The 23443-nt window shown below is 40.8% G+C and overlaps 1 protein-coding gene across 2 annotated transcripts; it reads left to right on the plus strand.

Annotated features, from left to right (window-relative positions):
• Positions 1-229: 229 nt before the first annotated feature.
• Positions 230-18569, plus strand: LOC117582012 (leucine-rich repeat and calponin homology domain-containing protein). 2 transcript variants are annotated; one of them, XM_034269529.1, is made up of 8 exons: positions 230-892; positions 9982-10499; positions 10572-11146; positions 11201-11831; positions 11891-12028; positions 12093-12170; positions 13313-14377; positions 17509-18569. In XM_034269529.1, the coding sequence occupies exons 1-8, from the start codon at positions 631-633 to the stop codon at positions 17719-17721; spliced, it is 3480 nt and encodes a 1159-aa protein (XP_034125420.1). In that variant the 5' UTR covers positions 230-630; the 3' UTR covers positions 17722-18569. The 2 variants fall into 2 exon arrangements, with proteins under 2 accessions (XP_034125420.1, XP_034125419.1); XM_034269528.1 differs by lacking the exon at positions 13313-14377 and having other exon boundaries at positions 235-892.
• The last annotated feature ends 4874 nt before the right edge of the window (positions 18570-23443 follow it).

A 23443-nucleotide genomic window follows, 5' to 3' on the forward strand; every position in this document is an offset into this window, starting at 1 on the left:
TATCGATATCTTTTGCAACTACTCATGTAAAATATGTGCTTAATAAATCAGAATAAATGTAGTGGAATAACAGACAGATAGAGTGAATTTGATTCGATATCATAAAACTTGCACCGTATATGATTTATCTATCTGAAATGTAGACATTTTCGCCATTATCGACCACAACCATATCGTCATTTATATCGATATATTGCACGTCACATGAACATCCCTATCTTCGTTTGTTTTGTTTTCGTCGTTTCACCCGCCTCGCATCGCATCGCTTCGTTCGTATGTTCTCTCTCATCGTTTTTCGCTTCTGTTCGTCTGCGGTGGTCGTGTGTGTGCTGTGATGTGCTGTGTGTGAACAAACGGGAAGCATAAGCCGCAGCAAGGAAGGAAGCCTCAAAAAGGAAAATCCAATTCCTGGAAACCTAATCAAATGAGCATTTCTCAGCGTTAGCTGCTAGAATTCATAATTCAGAATAAAAGCAGCAAAAATGCCTACGATCTAATCGCGTTTTTTTGTGTGAATAGTTCTAGAGTTTTGATAGTGCGTCCCCTAGCCCCGTGTGCGAGTGTGTGTGTGTGTTAGTTTTGTGTGTCGCCGTCGACGTCGCAGCCGCCACCACGCCTACACGCTCGAGAATGGCTGCCACGGTCTACCATCGCCTACACAGCGTCGCCGTCGGCAGCCCCAGCACCAGCTCCACTTCCTACTCCTCGTCCGCCTCGCCGGGCGCTTCCTCCTCATCGTCGGCGCTGCTTAGTCACTCGCAGCTGACGCGCTCCCTGGAGCGCATCCTGGAGGAGGCGCACTTCAGCGGGGAGCTAATCCTCACCAATCGCAAGCTAAAGGACTTTCCCAAGACGGGCACCAAGTACGCACTCACGGATACGGTAATTGCAGGTGCGTACCATTGTGTTTTCATATTTTTTGGGCGCGGCTCTGCAGTGGGAAGGTGTGTCTGCCTGATGCGACCGCTGCCGCTGCGTTTTCTTATCTTTGGGCAGCCGCCTCATGGCAACATTTTCCTTTTGTTCGAAAATCAATAATCTGCAGCAGCCGCTGCTGCTTGTGGTTCTGCCATCCCATCAGCTGCTCATTGCTCACTAGCCTCTCTTTGCCGTGTTCTCGCTCTCTCTCCTTAAGTACTGGTTGAACGAATAAGCAACTCCTTGGCTGTAGTGGTGTTTCCTCTTGTTCATTCACAGTGCATATATGTATAAATACATAAAATATGTTAAAAATCTACATTACATTTATTTCTTCATGCATTAAAATGCCTTGGTCTGGTTAACCAGCAATTTTATAGCACACATTATTGATTTCACTGCAAAGTAGCGGCAGCTGCTGCCTCGTTTAGCCAGTACTTTCACATTTTTATGACTTTGTATAACGAAGTACCACCACGCATCACACTTGCCATCTCGCTTCCGCGCCCAAGGACAGTAATTGTCGCTGTTGTTACATCTTCTTCTCTTCCTTCCATGTGCACTTTGCACCATTCGCATTCTGTAGGGTGCGCTCTGTTGCTGTTGTTGCTGCCTGCCACCCGGCAAATTGGTCGAAAATTACTTGGGTGAAGTTCAACCAACTTTCATTTTTGTTAGGGCCAAAATATGCACCCGGCAGCAAGAGGAAACTGTTTGATGTGTAGGTACACCCAAACCATCTGTTCCTACCCCGAAACAGATGTTCCATCCAGGCAGAGCCAGACGCATACGGGATATGTCGCTTATCGATTTTTTCTTTACCGGTTGTTTGTGTTTAGGGTGCGCCAAAGTGTGTGTGTGTGTGTGTGAAGTGGATTTATCTCGAATGAAAGTTAGGCACAAGGATATGGAATTATTTATAGAAATTAAAGATTAATTGTCCCAAAAAGATAAAAATAAATTGTGTCATAAATTGTTAAGTCATTTATGGAATTTTTGTGGCATTGGGAATGGAACTTTAATTAGATAAAATTAAATTTTGGGAAAATTAATTATGTTTATAAATTAATCTTAGTAGTAGAATAAATATGTAAAAATATGCACCAAATTTAAACCAAGTTTAATTTACCTCTGTCTTACTCCCTATAACAAAGAGATGATTGGTGGGATTTTGACCCTATGTACGCAGATATGTTACTCCGCTGCCATGTATGAAGCATCTGTAGTTTAACCGCTTAAGAAGTCTCAACTGAGTACCTGTGTATTCCATTTTCAATTCATTTTATAAAAAGGTTAAGAAAATACTTGGAAATAAAATGCAACACATTTCGTTCAATATACATATAATAAGGAGAATTTCCCTCACGCGATTATTTCTTTACAAACTTATAGAAATATTTATGATTTTCGAGATTATTCCATCCATTAGGCCATTCGAAATTTTGGAAATTCAATTTCCAAGCGATTAGTAAACGTAGATGTTTTTCAATTTCCTTTACATCAATCTGTTCCCCTCTCTGTGGAGTACGTGACTGTAGGAGCTGCTTATGCCTGTTGCGGGGTGACAACCCTTAGTCCGGGACTTTTGGTCACGCGCCATCGACTCTCTGCCTCGACTTCTCTTTCACAAACCCTTCTCTATAAGGCTGTGGGGGCGTAAAGAGCTTCCGGTTTTTATTTCCATTTTGATGATGAAGTTTCTCTGGCTGTGGTTCAATGCGTTATGTGGCTGTTTTGGATTCCTATTAATAATTGAGTCATCAACGTGTATGGGGGGAAAGGCGTGACTAATTAGTAATTAAAATGTGTGAAAGAATAGCAGAAAAAGAGAGAGCAAGGTAAAGTGAGGCTAAGGATAAATGCAAGGAGCAGAGTCACATTGAGGGTAAAATATTCTTTAAATATTGGTAAATGTTTGCTTCAGACGAACACGATAAATCTACCCCCCATAATAAATGTACGTTGAAGAGGTGGCAACATCTCTTTGTACTAATGGCTTCCACCACAAAATGTGGCAAGGGCCACGTTGCAAGGGCTTCTCGAGAAATCAATGGGAGTAGAGAAAGCTGAGGCAAAAGAAAGGAGAATAAAACACCCATTTTTCTCGGCATCTTTTGCAACCCCCAAAAAGGAGAGAAAAATAAAACTGATGGAGCGGCAGGGCGACTCCCAAAACGATAGGGAGGCGCCTGTCAGCATACACTGCCCTGTCGTAAACTGAAGTGCATTCCATTCGGCCCAGTGCATTTAATTAACACGCGTGTCACGTAAATCAAACAGTGAGAAAGAGAGAGAGAACCAAAAACCGCATCTAGACAAAGCCATAAAAAAAGTTCGACCAGCGTAAGAAAAGCTAAACAAATCAACATGAGACAACGATGTGGCAGGAAACTGTTTAAAATAATTGCAACGTGCAACACCAGCAGCAAGCAGGAAGAGTAGAAGCATAAAAACGAAGCAGAAACGATGAAAAAATGCAGCTGCCACTCAGTGCAATACAAAAGTGGGGAGAAAAAAAAGAAAGACAAAGTCGGTACCAGAAATCGACTTTTAACATAAACTCGATGCAAAAACCAGCGGAAGCAGAACTGTTGCTAGAGCCCGGTAATGCGTTGAGGGTATTCCGCAAAGTGCTTTGCTTTTACTTTAATTTATTTTTACTTGAAATTCGCAAAAGATGAAAGATTTCTATGGCAAAGACAGCAGTTTGGGCGGAAATTTTAAAGATAATGAAACTGCCTATGTTAAGGAAACCCATGTACCCATTCGCTTATGGATAACTTGTCAACACAACTTCCTGAAAATACCATACCACTCCCCAATAGCAAAAGCAGCTGCGCAGACCCAGACTGTGGAGTCTGTGGGGATTCTGCGGAAGGGGACTTGTGAGGGAGCAAGAAATGTTTTCTGTTTTGGTAAGTCTTCTCGCCAAACAAAACAATTTTCCTTGCATGGGGCGTGTGGGGTGTGCGGGAAATGCTTTTGTCGTGTGTTTATGTTCCTGTGTGTGTGTCTTGTTTGTATTGTAAATATGAGAGGAGACAGTCGGCAGACGGATAGACGTATAGATAGACTTGTGCTTTTTGTTGTACGTTTATTGCTATTTATTCTCTCCTCCTCGCCGATAAAGAAGAAAAAAAACCACAGGGCAGGGCACATAAAAGAGGAAATGTGACCACCGTGTGGGCACTTTGCTTATCTCCAGTGCTTCCAAAACTGCTCTGGTTCGTGGGTTGCATGGGAAATTGGTTGAGGGAAGAAGACAGAGCTAGGAGAGACGAGACTGAAAGAGCGCATTGTGAGGGAGTTGGAGATGGGAGCGTGAGAGCGTGAGAGCGCAGAGCAGAGATCTAGAATTCTAAAATTAGTAAAATATATTGTATTAAACAAAAAATATTCCACTGGAAAATGTCATGTTTCTATATTACCAGTAACATCTATATTTTTCGAAAAACCATTGTAAAATTTCGATTATCGTTTAATGATCAAAGCAATATAGCAATTAAAAATTTTAGAGTAGTAGTAATGGTAGTAAAAGAGTATTAGGGGGTCTGTGTCTGTGTTTAAAGTGTCTAGAAGAACAAATGAAAGGTAGCCATTATTCAAGATCGTCTTCCGGAATAGTTGCACGCAGGCAAAAGTCAAATTCATAACGAAAGTTAAGTCCTATCATTACCAATGTCTGGAAAATAATGCAAAGAACAAATTGGAATAAAAATGACTAATAAATCAGACAAATTCCAGATCTCGCATAGCTTGCATGTAATTTTCTTTACTGTTTGGTTGTTTGCCGTTTGCAATAAATATATCTCAATTACGGCTATTGCGAAAACTGCAAAAAATAACATTATATCTAGTTCTAAATAACCCTCCATTTTGTCCACATTACGGGGTTTAAAAATAAAATATGCCTTCACACGATAAATTGCAATTTGTTGGCATTCGCATGAGGCTTATCTGCAGTTAAACGACTTTTTCTTGTCCTATAAATATATGTACACAAATATCTACAGTTATGTATACATAAATCTAATATGGCATGTGAGTGTGTGTGTGAGTTTGTGGCATAATTGGGGGCATTGCAAACTTGACACAGATGCACACACACACACACACACACACACAAGAAATTATTATTCATTGAGTCACTTTCATTAATTTATATGTGTAAGCATTATTTAATAGTTGAGGGGCATGCTTTTTGTTGCTGCTGTTTTTATTTTATTTTGCTTAATTGCAGCACAGACCCAGACAGCACGCGCCGCAGAGAGGGCAACCTCATAGAGAGGGGAAAGATATAGAATAAGATACGATAGATCAGATTACAAAACAGCTGCAAATAAAGTCAAAGAAATTGAGACGACAGCACGTTTCTTCTCTTTCCCGCTGAGATATAAAGCGGATAATAAAGCATAGAAGAGCCCCTCTCTGCCTCTCAGTGGGTGAACAATGCAGAGAAGAACTCAGGCTTGACTTCTGTTCTTCATTAAAATACCCCGGTAATTGTAGAGTTCAAGGGTATATACTTATAAGGTTAAGGGGATCCACTTACATAAATTATTTTAATAGCAAAATAATGATTTTTCTGCGCAATACAACTTTGCGAATAGATAGAACGTTTACGTATGTATGCCCGAGATGGGTTAGTAAATGTTGGGTATCCACTTATATTCTCATTCATAGTCAATTATTGTTTATAGAGAGATACGCAAATAATGTTTTGTTGTATGCTTTGTGCCATGAAAAGCCATCTTTGTATGTAAAAAAAATATTCCTTACAAGGTTTTGTTCGTGGACAGACATTTCCTTCTCGCTCGCGCTCATCAACAGCAATTGCCCCTCTGCTAGTGGCGCGGTTCAGCACATGATGCACTCTGAAAGAAGTCTCTCTCGAATGCTCGCTCTCACGAATGTGCTCTCTCTCCAGAAAAAATATTACAACAATTGCTCCACAGTCTCACAGCAGTCCCTTAAAAGTATTGACATCCATCGTTTCGATCTGAGAAACTACTTGTAATGCTAATTAAATGCCAGGGCTATCCCTTAGTCATGAAAATCCCCAACTGAATAGTCTAAAAAGTCTGCTAGCCTGCATACAGCTGTTCCACTATGATTTTGTTAGCGTTAAAGCAATCAAAAGGCATTCTTTGCCTTCGCTTCTAAATGTTTACAAATATTTATTTTGTTCGCTGTTTACACTTGGCCAACAGAAAAGTGCTCTTGTTTGACTTGTGATTAAATGATGGAAAAGTCAGGGTAGGTGCAGAGCAGAAGCAGAACAGAACAGAGGATGACGAATCAGCAGAAAGTACGCGGAATTCCATCGTCTTAAACAAACAACAAACAAACAGAGAAATCTACATAAGTCGATTCGGGCTGTGGAAGCGTCTGATACCCTGGCAGAGTGGTTGTACTCTCTTCAGCGGCAAACAAGTCACAGATATGGGTTCTGTTGGTGTTATATTTATAGACAAGATAGTGATTAAGTACAAGATAGTGATTAAGTACTTCCCGATTTCAATATGGAAAATGTAATCAATCGATGGACAGACAGACAAGCCAACATTCTGCCATTTCTCATATTACTTTATTTTGATTAGAGTATGAAGTGTTGGGGGAGTGCATAAATAACGAATATTGATTTTACTTTGATGCTTGTGGCGTGTCAAGTGATTCCCTCGCATTGGTATATAAATAAATAATATTTAATTGATAAATGGGTCCCCCGGGAAGAGGCTGCTGATTGTTTATTGATTCACCTTGTGTCAGATGTGACAACTACGCATATATTAGTATAGAAAAAGTTATTCTGGGAAGCAAAGGGTCACAGTGTCAGTGCCAGTTACAGTCTCACTAACGGTCCCAAACATATTGCGAGCTCACGGAATGAATGTTTCATAATTTCTTCGCCCCACTAGCACTGACAATTCAGCAATAAAAACTCACACAAATTAATTTCAATAAATCCATCAGTAGCGGAGAATGAACCCCTCTGGCAACTGTAGGCCTTCGAATGGTCATCCAGACAAAATCGTAAAAATTGAACGGACATTTAGATAGAGTGCCATTGACATCATAGTCCAAAAAAAAGTATCAAAAGACTTGGCCGCCATATAGGGAATGAACGGATTGCGTCGCTGTCTCTGTGGCCATGTGGGTGAGCATGTGGTCAGAGAGAAGAGAAATAAAGAGAGAGATGAGAGAGTGAAAGATAGGCAGAGTGTGAGAGGTAAGAGCTCCATTTGCCAATATAGTTTGCGGCGCCCATCAATTCAATTTTTTGCTGCTTCCGGGCCAGACCAGACCGCAGAGTCGACCCCCTTAGAGCCGGTAACACGCGGCCGTCAACGTCAAATGTCCAGTCAATGTCTGTCAGTACAGTCATGTGTCCTTTTTTTTTCTGTAAAAAATTTGTAGTGTACTGGGTGGTATGTGAGGAGTTTATGAGGCTGACACATTGGGGAATGTTGTACATGTTTTTATTTTGTATATTTTTACTCTTGTATAACTTTCCATAGTGGTTTTGAGGTTTCGAAGTAAAATGTTCTCATAGATGCCAAACCTTTCTCTGTCATATTCCCTTCCAATTGCTTTCTGCACTTACCCTGCACTAACATCCTCCTCTCTCATTATTCACCCTTATATTTTGCGTGCTTTCATCGTTTTGGGCGGTACCCGCAATACCAGGCCGCACCCTTCCGCAGGCTCATCGTGGTTTTTTTTTTTTTGCATAATTGTCCCCTTTGGTCTGTGGATTCTTTCTGCAATATTTATGAGTATTTCATGCGACGGTGACCAGGTCTCAGGTGGTCAAAAAAGTTGTAGCCAAAAATAAACACCGATCCACTTTTGTGTTTCATGCAAAAAAAGAAAAACATTTGATTTAGTGTAAATATTTTTTGCGAGGCATACAAATAAAATTTGCTTTTGTCGCAATGCGTTAGAGTTGGCCCCGAGCCAGAAACGACATCGTGTTGGCTGCCAGTCAGCAGCAGGAGCGTGCAGCTTCATTTAGCATAAGGCGTGGGGCAGTGGCAGTGTCAGGTTCAAAGTGCAAAGTCAGTCGCAGCTTATAGCATATCGATGGATGGATGGATGAGACGGATGGCCTGGCCCTCTCGTAAGGAAATCCAATTTCCGCAGCCACATCCCACATCCGCATCCTGACGTCATTGGCCTGGGCGCCTGGGTTTATTCAACCTGCTGCTTCCTGCTGATGCCACCTCTCTGTTCATCATTGTGTGTGCCGTGTTGTGCTGTGTTGTTGCATCATTGTGTGCTCATTCGGTATGCAGCCAGAGGAGGCTCTCCATGTGGCAGGTTAATGTCTACCATCCATTCATCGCTTTTGTTTATGGCACACCCCCCCGCCCTCCAGTCATCCTCCAGCCATCCGCCATAAGTCTCTTGGCCTGCTTAGCTCCTGGAGTTGGAAGTTGGCAGCTGAATGCCGAAGGGGGGAGAGGGTGCCGCCAGTCAGTGCGTAAATCACAAACGCAGCTGTCGCCAGTTTCCCCCCTCTCTCTGCCCTCCGTCTGTCTCCTTTCTCTGCCTCCGTCTAGCCAGTTTTTCCAGCCCCGACGTTTGTTCATTTCTCGTTTTTTTACAAACCAAAAAACTCGTCCACTGATCGTAAAACTTACTTTATGACTTTTAAGACCCTCGAAAATTTCATACGCACTGATGCCCAAATGGAGAGCTAAGATTTAAAGTGGTCAGCACTTTAATTAACCTAAATGAAACTCACTTGCCAACGGTTGAACTTTCAACTAAAGTAAAATTTAAGTTGAGGAACCAAAAACCTTTTTGATGGTGGAAAAGATTTTCTCGTTTCGGGATATAAGAAGTGGGGCAAGTGAATAAATAATAACAAAATAAAACCACATGACTATAGAACAATTTAAAAGGCTTAATAGCTATTGAGCATCTTAAGCAGCTTAAGCATTACGTTTGGTGAATATCCATAGTGACCATAGCGATGCAGATTTTCACCTAGTCGCGGCTTATAAATGTTTAAAACAAGGTTTTGGGGATATACTGCAAATTCTAAGTATGGGGAAGTAATTTAATCATAGAGGCATCCAACCTAGTTTTTGTCTCGGTCAAAGTACATTCTTAAAGCTCCTAGTTCAAGTTCACATATTATATTTTCCACATTCCATTAGATTCCATTTTCATTAATTTACAACTAAAATCTTACACATTCTGTGCTCATCATTTACAACACTCCCACACGCAGCTTTTTGCGACAAACCCACAACAGCCCACGCAGCACACAATTAAACACTCCTCCCTGTCCGTTTTGTGGCTCCCTCCTACGACGATTGTTATCTTCACTCAAATCTCTACAATTTGCAAAAATCTACGTATTTCCCTCACATTTTCCACAAAACTTTACGCACAATTTGATGTTGGATTATACGCCGGTTCCTCTCTGTTCTCAGGTCTCTTGTTCCAGCTCTTCTTTTCACTATGTTTGTCTCTTTATCTCCCTCTGTTCCTTTGTTTCGTTGGACTGTTTATGCCCCGCTGTGAAACCCCACACTGCCAGTCGGGTCCCCAGCTCTTCGGTTGTTTGCGCTCATTTCGCATGCAAATTCATTTAGGAAATTAATTGCTCACTCCACACGCACCGCACCACGCACTTGCCCAGTTTTTGGAATAAACTCGAGAGAGGCACTCTTGAGGAGTGCCACGACTGGGTATGTTGGGCATGATTGTAGATTTATACTCAGGTTACACACGGGTACTTTCAGTCACACATGAATGAGTGATGAATAATTTTTAACTAGTCTAAAATTAAAAAAAAATTCATAAATGGAGAGATGTGAGAGGACATCGAGGGTATTCCCTTAGTTTATCCAATTCTCGACACCATCACATTTGTATCTGTTTTGTATTTCGGCATAGACTGAGGCAAGTTAAATTGCCTCCGCCAGATTGAGGTCATGCGCTCCACATCAAGCACGGGGAATGCGTGGAAAATGGTGGCAAGGGAGCAGCCGTACACCACTCCTACTACTGATCCCTGATTAATTTTGTGCTGCCCTTTTCCCTTTACAGATCTATCCCGAAATAGATTCTGTGAACTGCCGGAGGAGGTGACAACGTTCGCCTTTCTGGAGACGCTGCTGCTTTACCACAACACGATCCGCAGCATACCGGAGTCGGTAAAGCAGTTGTCATCGCTGACGTATTTGGATTTGCGCAGCAATCAGCTGTCCACGCTGCCGCGCGAGATCTGCTTTTTGCCGCTGCAAGTGCTGCTGGTGTCCAACAATCGACTGGTCACACTGCCCGATGAACTGGGGCGACTCGATCAGACCCTCACCGATTTGGATGCGTCCTACAATCAACTGTCAGCACTGCCCGCACGCCTGGGAGAGCTGCGTACACTTCGTTCGCTATCGCTGCGCAGCAATCAGCTGATGTATCTGCCGCGGGAGCTAACCTGCCTCAGCCTGGTGTCGCTGGATGTGAGCAACAATCGAATAGCCAGCCTGCCGCTGGAAATACGCCACATGTGCACGCTGGTGGAGTTGCAACTGGAAAACAACCCGCTGACCGCACCGCCAGCTAGCGTGAGTAGAACATGGCATATCGAACAAGCCCCAGAATTTGCCCAACCCAACTCAAATTTTTTCTCTTTACAGCTCTGCATGCGTGGGCTGGTGCACGTGTTTAAATTTCTGGAAACGCAAGCCACCAAAGACGAGAAAGGCTCACGTACGGGTGGAAACTATGATGGCTACACCACGCTGCGACGTGCACCGCGTCACAATTCCAGTGGCAATGTGCTGGAGGCCAGCACCAATAGCAGCAGCAATCAGCGACGGCATCAGATCGACTCGGGCTACAACACCAGCGATGGCCTGGACAAGCGCTGGTCGCACGACAATCCGCCCAAGTCCAAGACAGACTCGCCGCTGCACTGCTCGTTGGCTGCCACGTTGCCAAGGGCTGTGGCACCCAGCGCCATACACATGCACGCGGATCTAATGGACGCTTCGCTCACCTCCAGCACCAGCACGATTGTGGATGAGAGCCTCACGCTGAGTCCCACAAATTCGCCCTGCAAGCTCAGCTATGCGCACTCGAACAGCTCAAGCAATAGCTCGTCGCCGGATCAGGATGAGGATCTCATGATGGATCAGGACCCACAGGAACGCGCGCTGCATGCCAGCAATGGCAAGACCAACAAGAGCTTGAGCAACATTCAGACATACAAGTTAGTGTGCAGACAGGATACAGGCTCAATTTTAAACTATCAAACTTTTTCCAGAGAATACAAGGAAGCGCTGAAGCAGCAGCGCAATCAGGAGGCCAGCGTCTACAAACAGAAGCATCCGAATGCCAGTCATAGTCCCAATGATTATGAGGAGGATCAAACGCCAACAGCAACCAATAGCCAACCAACAGCTGCCCTGACCAATGGTGCTGGCTGCAACACACTGCCAAAGTCCATCATGAAACAATCGAGTCTAAATGGTCACAACGGCAATGGAAATGGCAATGGAGTCGATGATGTTATTATACCAAAGAAACCCATACAAAAGGTGATACCCTCGCGTAATACAGAGATTAAGTCTGCAAACGCCACAGGCAATGCCACTGCCGGTGCCAGCTCCGATTGTTTGGGCTATGTGAAGCCGCAGAGTCCCATGAAGAATGGCACCAACAAGTTCAATACGTCCAATGGTGGTGGTGGGGCAACATCTTCATCAGTTACCACCACCACCACGAGTGTCATAATCAAATCCCCCGTAAGCAGCACCACCAAGCTGGGCACCGTGAAGACTCATCGTTCGGTGACATGGAATCATGATATACCCGCGGAGAAGCTGAGCTTCACGATGCGTCGCGAGTTTGATCGACAGCGTGAGGAAACTGAATTGATGTCGCAACTAAGAAGTGTGAGTAGAGGCAGGGGACTTCCTTGATCGCTTTTTATTAATAAAAACCTCTCTGACAGATCATTGAAACTCGTCTAAAGATGACCCTGCCCGTGGACATAGCATCGGCATTGACCGATGGCGTTATTCTATGTCATTTAGCAAACTATGTGCGTCCGCGATCAGTGGCCAGTATTCATGTGCCGTCGCCTGGTGTGGTGAGTGGAGGGAACCACCTTTTTTGGTTGCTCGAATTAGCTGACTGTTTTTGTTTTCTTGCAGAACAAGCTGACAATGGCTAGATGTCGGCGGAATGTGGATAACTTCTTGGAGGCATGTCGTCGCATTGGCGTGGATGAGGTGCGTAGATGAGACAGGAACTGAAAGACCGGTTCCCTTGTGTTTTTCTTAAGTAGAGTGCAGTGCGTTTTCGAGTTTGAAGGCAGAAAGGAACCTTAAACCTTAAGTTTTATGGCATTATAAAAGAGAGTTTTGTTGTTGCTGGAATTGAAGTTACTTGATGTTTATGCAAATATTTCTTTTTAAATGCTCATTGCAAATCATCTTCTGTAATTAGTTGTCATTTTCTTACCGCACGTATTTAAGAATTCAACAATTTCGGTAAAAATCGAACATTGTCAATTTGGACATAACTGAATTTATGTCTTAGAGGCTCATATTGATTGATTGAATGATACAGATTAGCTTTAACATACACAAATAACTGATTCCAACGATTGTACATTGCATTAATGTAATTTTTACTAAAGTTCACCAAAAAGCACTCGAATCTGAAATATACAAGTTAAGCAGAGAGAATTTTTCAAATCGCAAGCTTGTAAATAAATATTACTAGCAAGCCTTTTTGCTATGACAATTGGGTCAAAAAATATATACATATAAAAACATAGAAATATGAACCATAAGTCGTTCCAATTGTGAAAGTTCAAGATTTGTTTACGATAAAACCAGGAAATATTATTAGCGTGGCTTTTGTGAGACTTTGATCTCTAGCTTTGGTATTCTACTCTATAATCGGCTATTGCTGGAGTAGTCTATGCAGAAACCCTGGGAATATATTCCGACTAGTTCAAACTGATTTCAAATGAATTAAATTCACTTAAATTCCTTCCACCACATCATTTTGTAGCCTATTCAACTGACTCTCAATAAGTACAAAGAACTTTTTCAAGCCCATGAAACGCACTGTACTATAAGCAAACAATTAGATATATTTTTACCCTATACATGTATGTAATTTTGTAACTGTAGCATTCAGGTTAGGGCTGGTCTTTTGGTAGAATGCTTAACTTCGCTATGAGCTTTTTTTCTATGGGAAAATTGTAGTTTAATTCTAAGAAAATCCCCAACCTTCCCCACCACCACAAACCCACACACACACACCACACACATACACTCTACACACACAAACACCCGAATACATTGAAAAAGACAAAACAAAAAACTGATGCATAAAACTCTGTTATTGGTGTTGGTTGCAGGAGTTGATTTGCTCCTGTGAAGATGTTGTGCCACAAATTGAACAACAACAATTGCCACGCGCTGACGATGACTATGATGCTGATGTGTATGTCAACAGCAGCAGCAGCAGCAACCACAACAACAACAGCAGCTATAACAACGAACAAAAGAACGATCATGATGATGATGATGATGATGATGATGCTAACGATGATGCTGCTTATGCTGGCCGTGTGCCAAATGCATTAGCCCTACTGCACACAGTGTCCGCTCTGATTGCCTTGGATGCAAATCCACATCATCAGCAGCACATACAGCAAGAGCTGCACCAAAGACTGCAACAGTTGCAGCACGAGCACGAGCACTTTGAGCACGAGCAAGAGCAATTAACTGAGACAACCTGCAGCCAACAGCAAGAACAGATATTGCAGCAACAACAGCAACAGCTAGACCATGTTTTATATGAGAATTGTGAGCTTATCAATGGCAAAGAGGCTCAAGCCAAGGCTAGCGATGATGTGGGTAGCCATCAAGTGGCCAGGCAGCAGCAGCAGCATCTATCGGCAGTGGGGCAAATGCTGCGCACGGCCAAGCAAAAGACCTACGAGAAGATCAAACAGAATCTGCTCAGTGCACACGGGCAGCACAGTTTCCAGAGCGGCAGCAGCAGCAGCAGCAACAATAACAATCATCGCACATTGCACACCATAGTGGAGAGCGAGCATGATGTGGCCACCGCTGGACCGGCTGGTCACTATCAACTCATCGATGAGAAGCAAAAGCAGCAGCAACACTCCGAGGAGTCCAAGCAACAGGCAGCAGCAGTCCTAGTTCCCGTCTCCGCTGCCGCAGCCAAAGAAGCCATCAGCAAGCGCATAGAATTCTTCGAACAGCAGCGAAATGGCAAGCCCCCCGTGGAGGTCTTCAGCATCTATCGCATTGCAGAGGACAAACAGCAGCAGGAGCAGCAGCTACAGAAACTAAAGTCCAAGGACAATGAAGCTGGAATTTCGTTGCTCAAACATGATTCGCACACCCTCACTGTGCTGTTGTCATGCGTTTTTATAGCCACTTTCCTGTGGCTAGTATTCTTTCCGCTGCCCGGCTAGCAATCAACCGATTAAACAGCTTCATTTTGCCTTGATTTTGCCCATAGATTTTAAGATTAAAGACAGGCTTCACCCACTTGGTAGTGAGTTCTTTGAGGCTGCTTTTTGTTTAACGCTTTTTGTATAATTAAGTCGCAGCTTTTACACCGCATTATGATGTATTTCTACTATAACTAAATCTAAGAGAATACCCCCCAAGAACAGGAAACTTTTGAGGCATTTAATTGAGAGACAACCCAAAGACTTTGAAATTTGTATTCTTTGATTTTCGAGGGGCATACACACACACAATTGTGGTAGCAAGTGTAACTCTTTGCGCTGTTGAGGTCTGTCAACTAATCGAGTATGTTATAATAGCCTAAAGCTTATGTTTCGTGACACTATTTAAATTAAGATTATGTTCCTTTGAAGCAATCTTTGTTGTACTTAATTTTCAAGATTTTTTAGTAAGAGATTATATTATGGGATCTTTTAGGAGAACAGTATCTAGAAGATGTATGTACTAAGGAAGAATATTTCCCAAATTAGGAATAACAGATAACAAAAAATGTAATGGCCAGACATAAGAAGTACTGAAATGTATTTCCTACCATTAAAATGGGCCACTAAATACATAGTTAATACTAGCAGCTAGACTATCATTTTCCTTAGTTGATTTCAAGTGCAAACTTCAAAACTAACTTTATTTTTACTTCATTATATTGCATATGCATTAATATATATATATATATAGATAATTATTCAGTAGAAGTTTAGAAATTTATTTCCTAAAATCAAAGTAAGCCTCTAAATAGGTTACATCTAAAGATATATAATCTATCTGACTAGTATATATGTACATCGATCTTGAACCAGATCTTTAACGCAGACTCGCTAAAACCATGGCCCGACTGTAGCGATCAAATGAAATGCATTTTGTATTTCATACCTTAAAAAATGTATGCAGAATAGTTGGGTTGTAGGTAATATTTTTTCCTGTATGAAGAATAGCGGAGAGCATTTTTAGGGTTGTACTTTTTTACCTGACTATAACCAAAGTTAAGATCTTTATTTTATCTATCCTTAAGCAATGATAAGACCATGAGAGAAGCTACATCAAAACAACTTGAATTGTGTATGCCCCTTGCAGCTACTTTATAGACAACCCAAAAAGACAAGAAACAAGAAAGAAAACCCAAATATTCCTAGTTCAAGTCTTTGTACACACTGAACTCTAAATTGGTTTAAGAATTTTACAATTATTTGACATTTTCATGAACTGAACTGAACTGAAATCTTACGAAACGCTTCATTTCATTAGATATAAACTTATGCGCAAACCATATACAGATAAGCCACTTATAAATCAGATCATGAAGATCAGATGCAACGAAATTAAACTTGATTAAATTCCACTTTGGCAAAAAAGACAAAAGAGGAAACCACATAAAAATCCACAGAAAAATCGAAAATTGTGCATAGCTCTAGTTAGAATACAAAAAAGAGATAAATATGAGTTATCTATATACTTAGTTGGAGACGCTTAAGAAACGGTTGGTAAGGTAAAGAACGGATATTGTTACAGTTTGGAAGAGCAACTGGTAGCCCTGTTACTGGATGAAGTTGCGTTTGTATGGTTTTACTTGAAGCAGGGACACAAAATAGTTGTAGAAAAGCGTGAAATAGTTCTAGAATGAATCTTTAACCAAACAATGTACCAATTTCAAGCCCCTGAATGGTCCAAGAACCAGCATAGAAATAGCAGAAAGTTTACCAAATTAGATAAGATATACAATACAGACTTACGATGGAAGAAGGTTCTACAATAGTTTTTCAAGTGCGCATACTTTTTGGGAAGCAGTTTAGGTTGTTCATAGGTAGCTGTTTAAAGATGTTAAATGTGTCAAAGAACCATAGAACGTGCTAGTCTTTGCCGCTTCGATTGATTGAGCTGTTAAGGAAATCTTTGCAGTTTAGAACACCAAGTAAACAGAGAATTCATTCAGCTAATTGCTTCTCAATTTGAGATTGATGCACAACCATTAATGCAATCCATTAAATGAGAACCCCCTCTTAAATACCATTAAAAACACAAGAAGAATCAGCAGAAACAGTGCCTTTGACTGTAGATCGACAACAGTCTAGTCTTTCTATAACTAAAGCTATAACGGATCCACCTGGATCTTTTTTCTACACAAAAGCAATCATTTAACTGAAAATTTCCAAGAAAACGCTTTTAGTTGATGTAACTAAACTAATTTACAAACTAAATTAATTTTCAATTTGTGCTACATTACATTCCTAACATTATTAATTAACATTAAACAATTATTTATTTAATTTAAACTTAAACTTGAGCTCGTACTTGACGAGAAAAAACCGCGATGAAAAACAAAGCAAAAATGAAAGCTAATCAAATTTCTACAAGAAGCACAATCTCTAACTCTCAGAAGAACATATATTAAAAGAACATATATATAACATATATACAGCTATATATACTAAATCCAGATTTATATATTTTGTCTAACAAAATTATTAAAGGATATATCGTAGAAGAACCAGCATTGAAGGCAGCTATAATCAGTCATTAATTTTTATAAAACAATATTTAACACACACAAAATACACACAGATATACATTTATATATACACAATATACAACCTGAATGTAGGCTTATGGTATTGCCAAGGTTTTTCCAACAAAACTTCACGCCAAAACAAACATTTTTGTCGAAATTCTATATAAAATGTACTTCCAAAAAAACAAAAAAAAAAAGGAAATGAAGAACAATGTACTCTAATGTAAAACTGTTGCATTTATTATTAAGCACACAAAACTGTCAAAGCTAAGCCGCTATACCGTCAAATCACAAAGCAAAATATATACGAACAAATAATGTACCAAATATGAAAGATTTAAATTTTCAATATGCAACCGTAGTTTTACAGCCATTGTTTGAGTGTGTTATCTAGGACACACACCATTTGCTGTGAAAATTCCCTCTTAGCGCAGACGCACACCAGTGGCTTGCAGACACACTTCAGTGGCTCGACAAAGAAACGCTTTATTAAGATTGTAAGATTTTCATAAAAATTAATTATTATTTGTGTATTATATTTTGTAGAATCTCATATGCTGCGCTGCCGATGTGCTGGAGGGCAAAGGTGCTGTCCAGGTGGCCATTACGGTCGGCGAACTTTTTCGGCTGCATGGCTGCGGGGCCGTTTGTGCAGCTAGCGGCGGCGGTGGCAGTGGCAACAACAGTGGAGCAGCGACACCAACCAAATCGCCAACCAGGATGACGCGGGGCAACATGTCGCCAACGCCGATGGCCTAAAGGGATGCCACAACGAAGGAGAGGAATTGCGGAGGATCATCTGCTCTTGGATAGCTGATAAAAAGGGTTTCCCAATGGCCGCCATAAACATAATTTTAGAACACACACACACTTAATTCATGCACACATTATATCGCACTAGCGTGTGTGCTAATCTGTTGATATTTCTCGCGCTCTCTCTCACTTATTTTTCTAGGTTTGTAGTTTATTTATGTACATACACAACAAGGAAACACTCACGGAAAACAAAACAAAGAACACCAAAAACGACAAAGAAAAAAAGCAAACAAAACAAAAAAAAACACAAACCAAAACATATTTTTAATGAATTTTAATATGTTTTGGAAATTTCTAAAAGTCACAAAAACGTTATTTAATTCGAATTTCCGTTTTGTTGTTTTTGAGCGCACCATATAGGCTTACGTCTAGCAAGCACGAAAGTGTGTTATAAACTGTTATAATTTCGTTGTCATACCACTTACATACATTAACGAATGTCTTGGCCAAAATTTCGACTAGCGTTTGAATAGCATGAATACTGAATATTGAATACTGTTTTAAGTATATCCCCCACACACACACACATATGAATAAACATCCAAATATATAGTTAGATATATGAATCTGTCATATACATACACATATAGGAAACTAATCTTATGGCATATTTATTATGTAGCTTAGCTGTAGTCGATCTACGTTTAACTGTGGTACAACTTTTCTACCAGCTCTGCATCATTTATACGAATCGAATTGTATCAGCAGACACATAAGTCGTCGATTATATCCATTCAAATTCATTATACAAATATCAAATAAAGAACAACTGAAAAAGTGTCATACGTTTCTACAGGCTTTGTATCCATATTTTTTTTGTGGCTTTGGGTAGATTCTTATTGCTCTTCCAACCTGTCTCTCTGCCAATGAAAGACTTAGAGAATATCAATCAAAAATGCACCTAGAACTGATGAATAATGAAAACTAATTATTAAATTAAAGAATATTAAAAAAAAGATTGTTTCCCACAGAGCGCACGCCTTAATTTCCTTACCTAAAACAGCCCACAAATATTACGAAATTAAATAATACTTTTAGAAAATTATTTCTCCAGAGCCTTCACGCCTTAGATTCTTCCTTGCTCCACATTATCCCCTCTATCCCCGCTTCTATTTCAAGCGAAATGATTATCAACAAACCCTATCTAATGGGGGAAACTCATTTTTGTCACTTCAAGCAGCCACCTAGAGTTTCAAAGGGTTCGCAGAACTGCCGCCTCAACCCGAACCAACCAACCCCTATCTATGGACCAACCCTGATTTTTGGGGCTTCTTTTTTTGGCGCTGCGCGAGTAAATAAAAATCACTTGATGCGATTTTTATGATGTGCGTTAAATGATTAAACCACTTGAACTGGTTTCAAATTGTCAGAGTAGAAAACTTAGTTGGGGTGGGCGGAGGAGGGTAAGGGTCAGTCTTTATCCCTTTGTTTTCTTAGCCCCATTTTTTTGGGCTTTGTGTGTGGGTTCCGTTTACGCTTGGGTATGATTACATGGGGGCAGGGGGAAGGGACACAGACTATCTCTCTTGTCCGGAAGTTTTCGGCGCGTGTAAGTTAATTAAATGTGTAAACATGTCAAAGGGATCAAAGTCTTCCCCTGCCAAACCCCTGCAGTTGGTGTTGATTTCGCATCACGCCCCTTGATTGGCTTTGCTTGTGAGACTTCAACAAAGAAGAACATAAAAATCTAAAAAGCTCTGCAGCTAATTGGTGAATATATGCTGGCAGTCAGGGGTTGGCTTTTCCCTCATGCAAATTTTTGCCATTTTAAAGATTTTTTTCGAGCGGCCATTTGCAAAGGGAAATTTTGTTCTGTTCAGGGTGGAGAGTTTGGAAATTCCGCATCCATAAGTTTCCATTTTCTCTCATATGTTACAGCTTTATTTATTCTATGTTTTTTGTGTACTGGTTTTTTTGTTGCTATTTCATTTATTGTTTACTCGAGTGTCTTGGGGCAGTGTCGTTACGAGTACGAGTCTGAGTCCTGTCCCTGTTCTCGTCCCTGTCCCTGTGCTGCTTGTCGTTCCCATTTGTTTTCTTGTGCAAATATTGAATTTGCGCTTTTTTTACGTCCTGAGAGCTACGAGATATTTGTGCCGTAGCAAGTGGCCCTCACTTTTCAGACTTTTCAATTCGTGCTTTCGGGCTTTTCTTTCTCTTTGTTTCGCCTGTTTGCTTAATTTTTGTATGCGATTTTCCCTTCTTCTCAGCGACTTCTCTTTTTGCTCATTTCATATTTTCATTGTAATTCAATTGCGATGCTCCTGCTTCCCGTTCTGCTGTTGTTTTATGTCAAATGTTTGCTCAAGTCTTATGTTCTCTTTGCTAAAAAAAAGGGGTGTGTCCGTCGTCTGCTGCCTCCCAGTCGTTGTCCTCGTTTGAGTCTGCTTCGAATTGAAATTCAAAGCACCGAATCGTCAGCCAGTCACGCAGAAATTTAACATATGCTCGACATATAATTTGCGAGCACTTTTCATTTGCTCACACGACATCGTCCAAAATTTTCAGAGGAATCTGCTGGCTGCTATCTCCTCGAGTATCTATCTGTCCGGGCCAGATGCGTACGAACAAAAGGCTCAGTTTAATGACAATGTTCACATTAAAAGTGATTTTTGGATGCACCCGAATAAATATTATTTTAAAGTTTTTGCTGAAACATAAATTTTGGAAGTTATTGGGGAGTTTTTTTTTCGATAAAAGATACATTTTAGAGATGAAATGTACAAGTAGACTGGTAAAATAGGAGAATTCTGAATTCATTTATTGTAAATACTTGTGGAAGGTACGTACAATTTGTGTGAAAAATTGTGAAATTGTGGCTGGTTGTGTTGTGTTAAAATACTGATTGAAAAATAAATTGGTTAAATTTTTAAAATATTTTAAATTAGCTCCAAAACTGGCAAAAACGTGTGGCTTTTTTTCTAAAGTAATTTCGAATATTCAGTTCATCAGTTTTGCTAATAAACCGACGAAAATGGAGACTTGATCGACAATTTTCTTGGTTATATCATCTAAGTAATTTTTAGAAGAAAGATTTACTGATATAAAAAAATACATTTAAACACTAAAATAGTTGCCCTGTAAACTCATTCGCTTTAACAAATGTCCCCGAAAACACTCAAAGAAAAAGGCATCCAAATCCAACATTCCAGCATTGAAACGAAAAGCGCAAAACGAAAAGCATAAAGAAAACTTAATTTTCGTTAGTCCTGCCAAGAAGCAAGTGATTAATGGTTCGAGGCGCCATAACAGTGTTATGAAAACGCATTCGAAAATTTCATTAAATTGTTATAAATGAAGTGGAGCAGCGTCCTCGAGTGGCAGACTGGCAAGAAAAACAAAACATTTCTCTGGACTCGAAATTCAATTTGCAAATGCAGCGGGAGAAATCTATCAAACAACAAGTTGAATGAAAGAAATCTGTGGCAGGCGATCTCCAACCACCCGAAAGACCAGTCCACCACCCAGTCACCAGCCCACGGGGCTTATCAACCCGCTTTGAGCAGCTTCAGGAGCGGCCAAGGACCAACTCCTGTACCAGCTCTGTAGCAGATGAGAACTTAAGGCTTAAGGCATTTTGAATATGGTCATGCAATTGAAATTTTCTTCTCCCTCTTTGGTTTATAGCTCGCAGACATCACTGGTCCTTTTTCTTTCTTTTTTTTTTGTTGGACAGTCGACGTCTGCACGGGACTGATAACATTCAAGTAGTTGGTCCCTGTCCTCAGAGTGTCCGCCAATTATGGGTGAGTGCTGGGCATCGATAGGCCTCCGTTTGGACTCCGTTTGATGTATGTTTCATCGAGTGGTGGATGTGGTGTGGGCTGAATGGTCTGCAAATTAAATAGGGTAAACACATGCTCGTTGAGATTTAATTTCTGGCGAGATTAAAAATGGATTCGTAGAGCTTGGGGCTGACAGAAAATAGTGGAAAGCAATGGGGGGATATGTGGGAGTATGTGTGGGAGCTGTGCCTTTTCTTGAAGAAATTCATAAACACAAAGTATGAAGCTGCAGGTGCAGCTGCGGTCCACATAACAGCCATAATTTAATGTACAGTGGCGAACATTCTGGATACATCTTCATCCCTTTTCAGCGTAGGCTGAGGTGATCTTAATTGTTATTAGTTGATTTATTTTTTGCCCCCTTCAAAGAAAAGCAAATATTCCTTATTGCTAGTAATTAGATTTGGTAATTTTAGATATACAAGCAACAATAAGACAAGGTTAAGATGGCAGGAATGTGAAAGAATGTGCAGATCTGCAGGGGCAGGCACATTTGGCAGAAGCGAGCAGCGACTGTGGCCTTTCTGCAACAATTATTACATTATTAAATTATTCAACCTTTAGTTTTGCAATTATTTAAAATATATATTTACCTATAAGTATTATGTAAGAGAGACCGCGGTTATTTACCTAATTTATTGGCGCACTCCCATTAAAATATCTTCATCAGAGACAGAGACTTGACTCGCTTAAGCGATTTCAATGGCCTACGACTGGCTGAACATCAAATAGTGCCACAGCCACATGCCGAAGCGAAAGCAAGAAGGAACAACCACCGAGGACAGGGGACCAAGGAGCAAGAACCGTGTACCATATGACATAACTATGTGTGAATTGATGGCATAAACCCTTCCGCCTATCCTTTTTTTAGAAAATACGTGCCCCGTGCCCCGTGCCCCATGCCACACGCACACACACATTAAACTGCCCTAAACGAATCAGAGTGCGGCTGCTCGGGGTATGGTTTGGGGTTGGGGGTTGCTAAAAAGGATTTACACGCTTGCCTCAATATACAAATAAGGGTTTGCTGTCTGTCGTTGCCCCTTTGTCCCTTTGCCCCTGTGCCATTGCCATTGCCATTGCCATTGCCATTGCCATTGCCATTGCCATATTGACTGTCGCCTGCCCGAAGATGAAGTGATTTCTTATCCAACAAATCCACACTCAACCAAAAAAGGGGTTGATGGTGTGGATCGTTGTCCTTGAAGTCCTTGCCAGGAAGTTTATTAAAAAATGGTCGTGTTTGCCTTTCGACGCGTGGCTGGCAAACGCTTCCAAAGCGGGCCCAAAAGGAAATCAGTTAACTAAATACCGGCTGGAATATTTATTTAGGTAGCTTCTAATGAGATTCAAGTACGAGTTTGTGTAAGGCACACGACAGCCAATCAAAATGGGCAACAAATATTGCCAACTAATTGAATAATAAGCTAAGTCGGGTTTGAAAGTAGTCGGAGTGGCAGATGGAGCAAAATGATGTGGCAGAAGGTGAGAGATTGCTAAAGGGAACATTTAAAATTAAATCCTCAGAATGTTTTTTTGGGTTTGAATCAAGAGTAAAATTATATTTCCCCTTACTAAAATAGTTTGCCAATTTATTTTTGCCTGACAATAATCACACTTTACAGGGCTCTAAGAAGCTTTTCAGTACTTAAAATCCGAGATGTAATGATTGTTACCTGAAAGCCAACGTTTTCTTTTACACTTTCACCATATGGAAGGATTAATGTAGCTGCTTCTAGAGTCTAGTCTTATACTTATGACAACAGACTCACTGGAGATTCAATCACACATTTGCTTATATTTTACCCATCCCCTCTTTCCTTCCTCTCCCCCAATAACTACACATCAATGTTTTAATAAATACATTTTCCAGCATAATT

Source organism: Drosophila guanche, unplaced genomic scaffold, assembly GCF_900245975.1.
Source record: "Drosophila guanche unplaced genomic scaffold, DGUA_6, whole genome shotgun sequence".
NCBI lineage: Eukaryota > Metazoa > Arthropoda > Insecta > Diptera > Drosophilidae > Drosophila > Drosophila guanche.

Coding starts and splice junctions, on each gene's coding strand:
- LOC117582012 (XM_034269529.1), top strand. CDS start 631: ATGGCTGCCACGGTCTACCATCGCCTACACAGCGTCGCCGTCGGCAGC. Junction 11,832..11,890: donor TGATGTCGCAACTAAGAAGT/GTGAGTAGAGGC, acceptor CCTCTCTGACAG/ATCATTGAAACTCGTCTAAA. Junction 14,378..17,508: donor TAGCCACTTTCCTGTGGCTA/GTATTCTTTCCG, acceptor TATATTTTGTAG/AATCTCATATGCTGCGCTGC.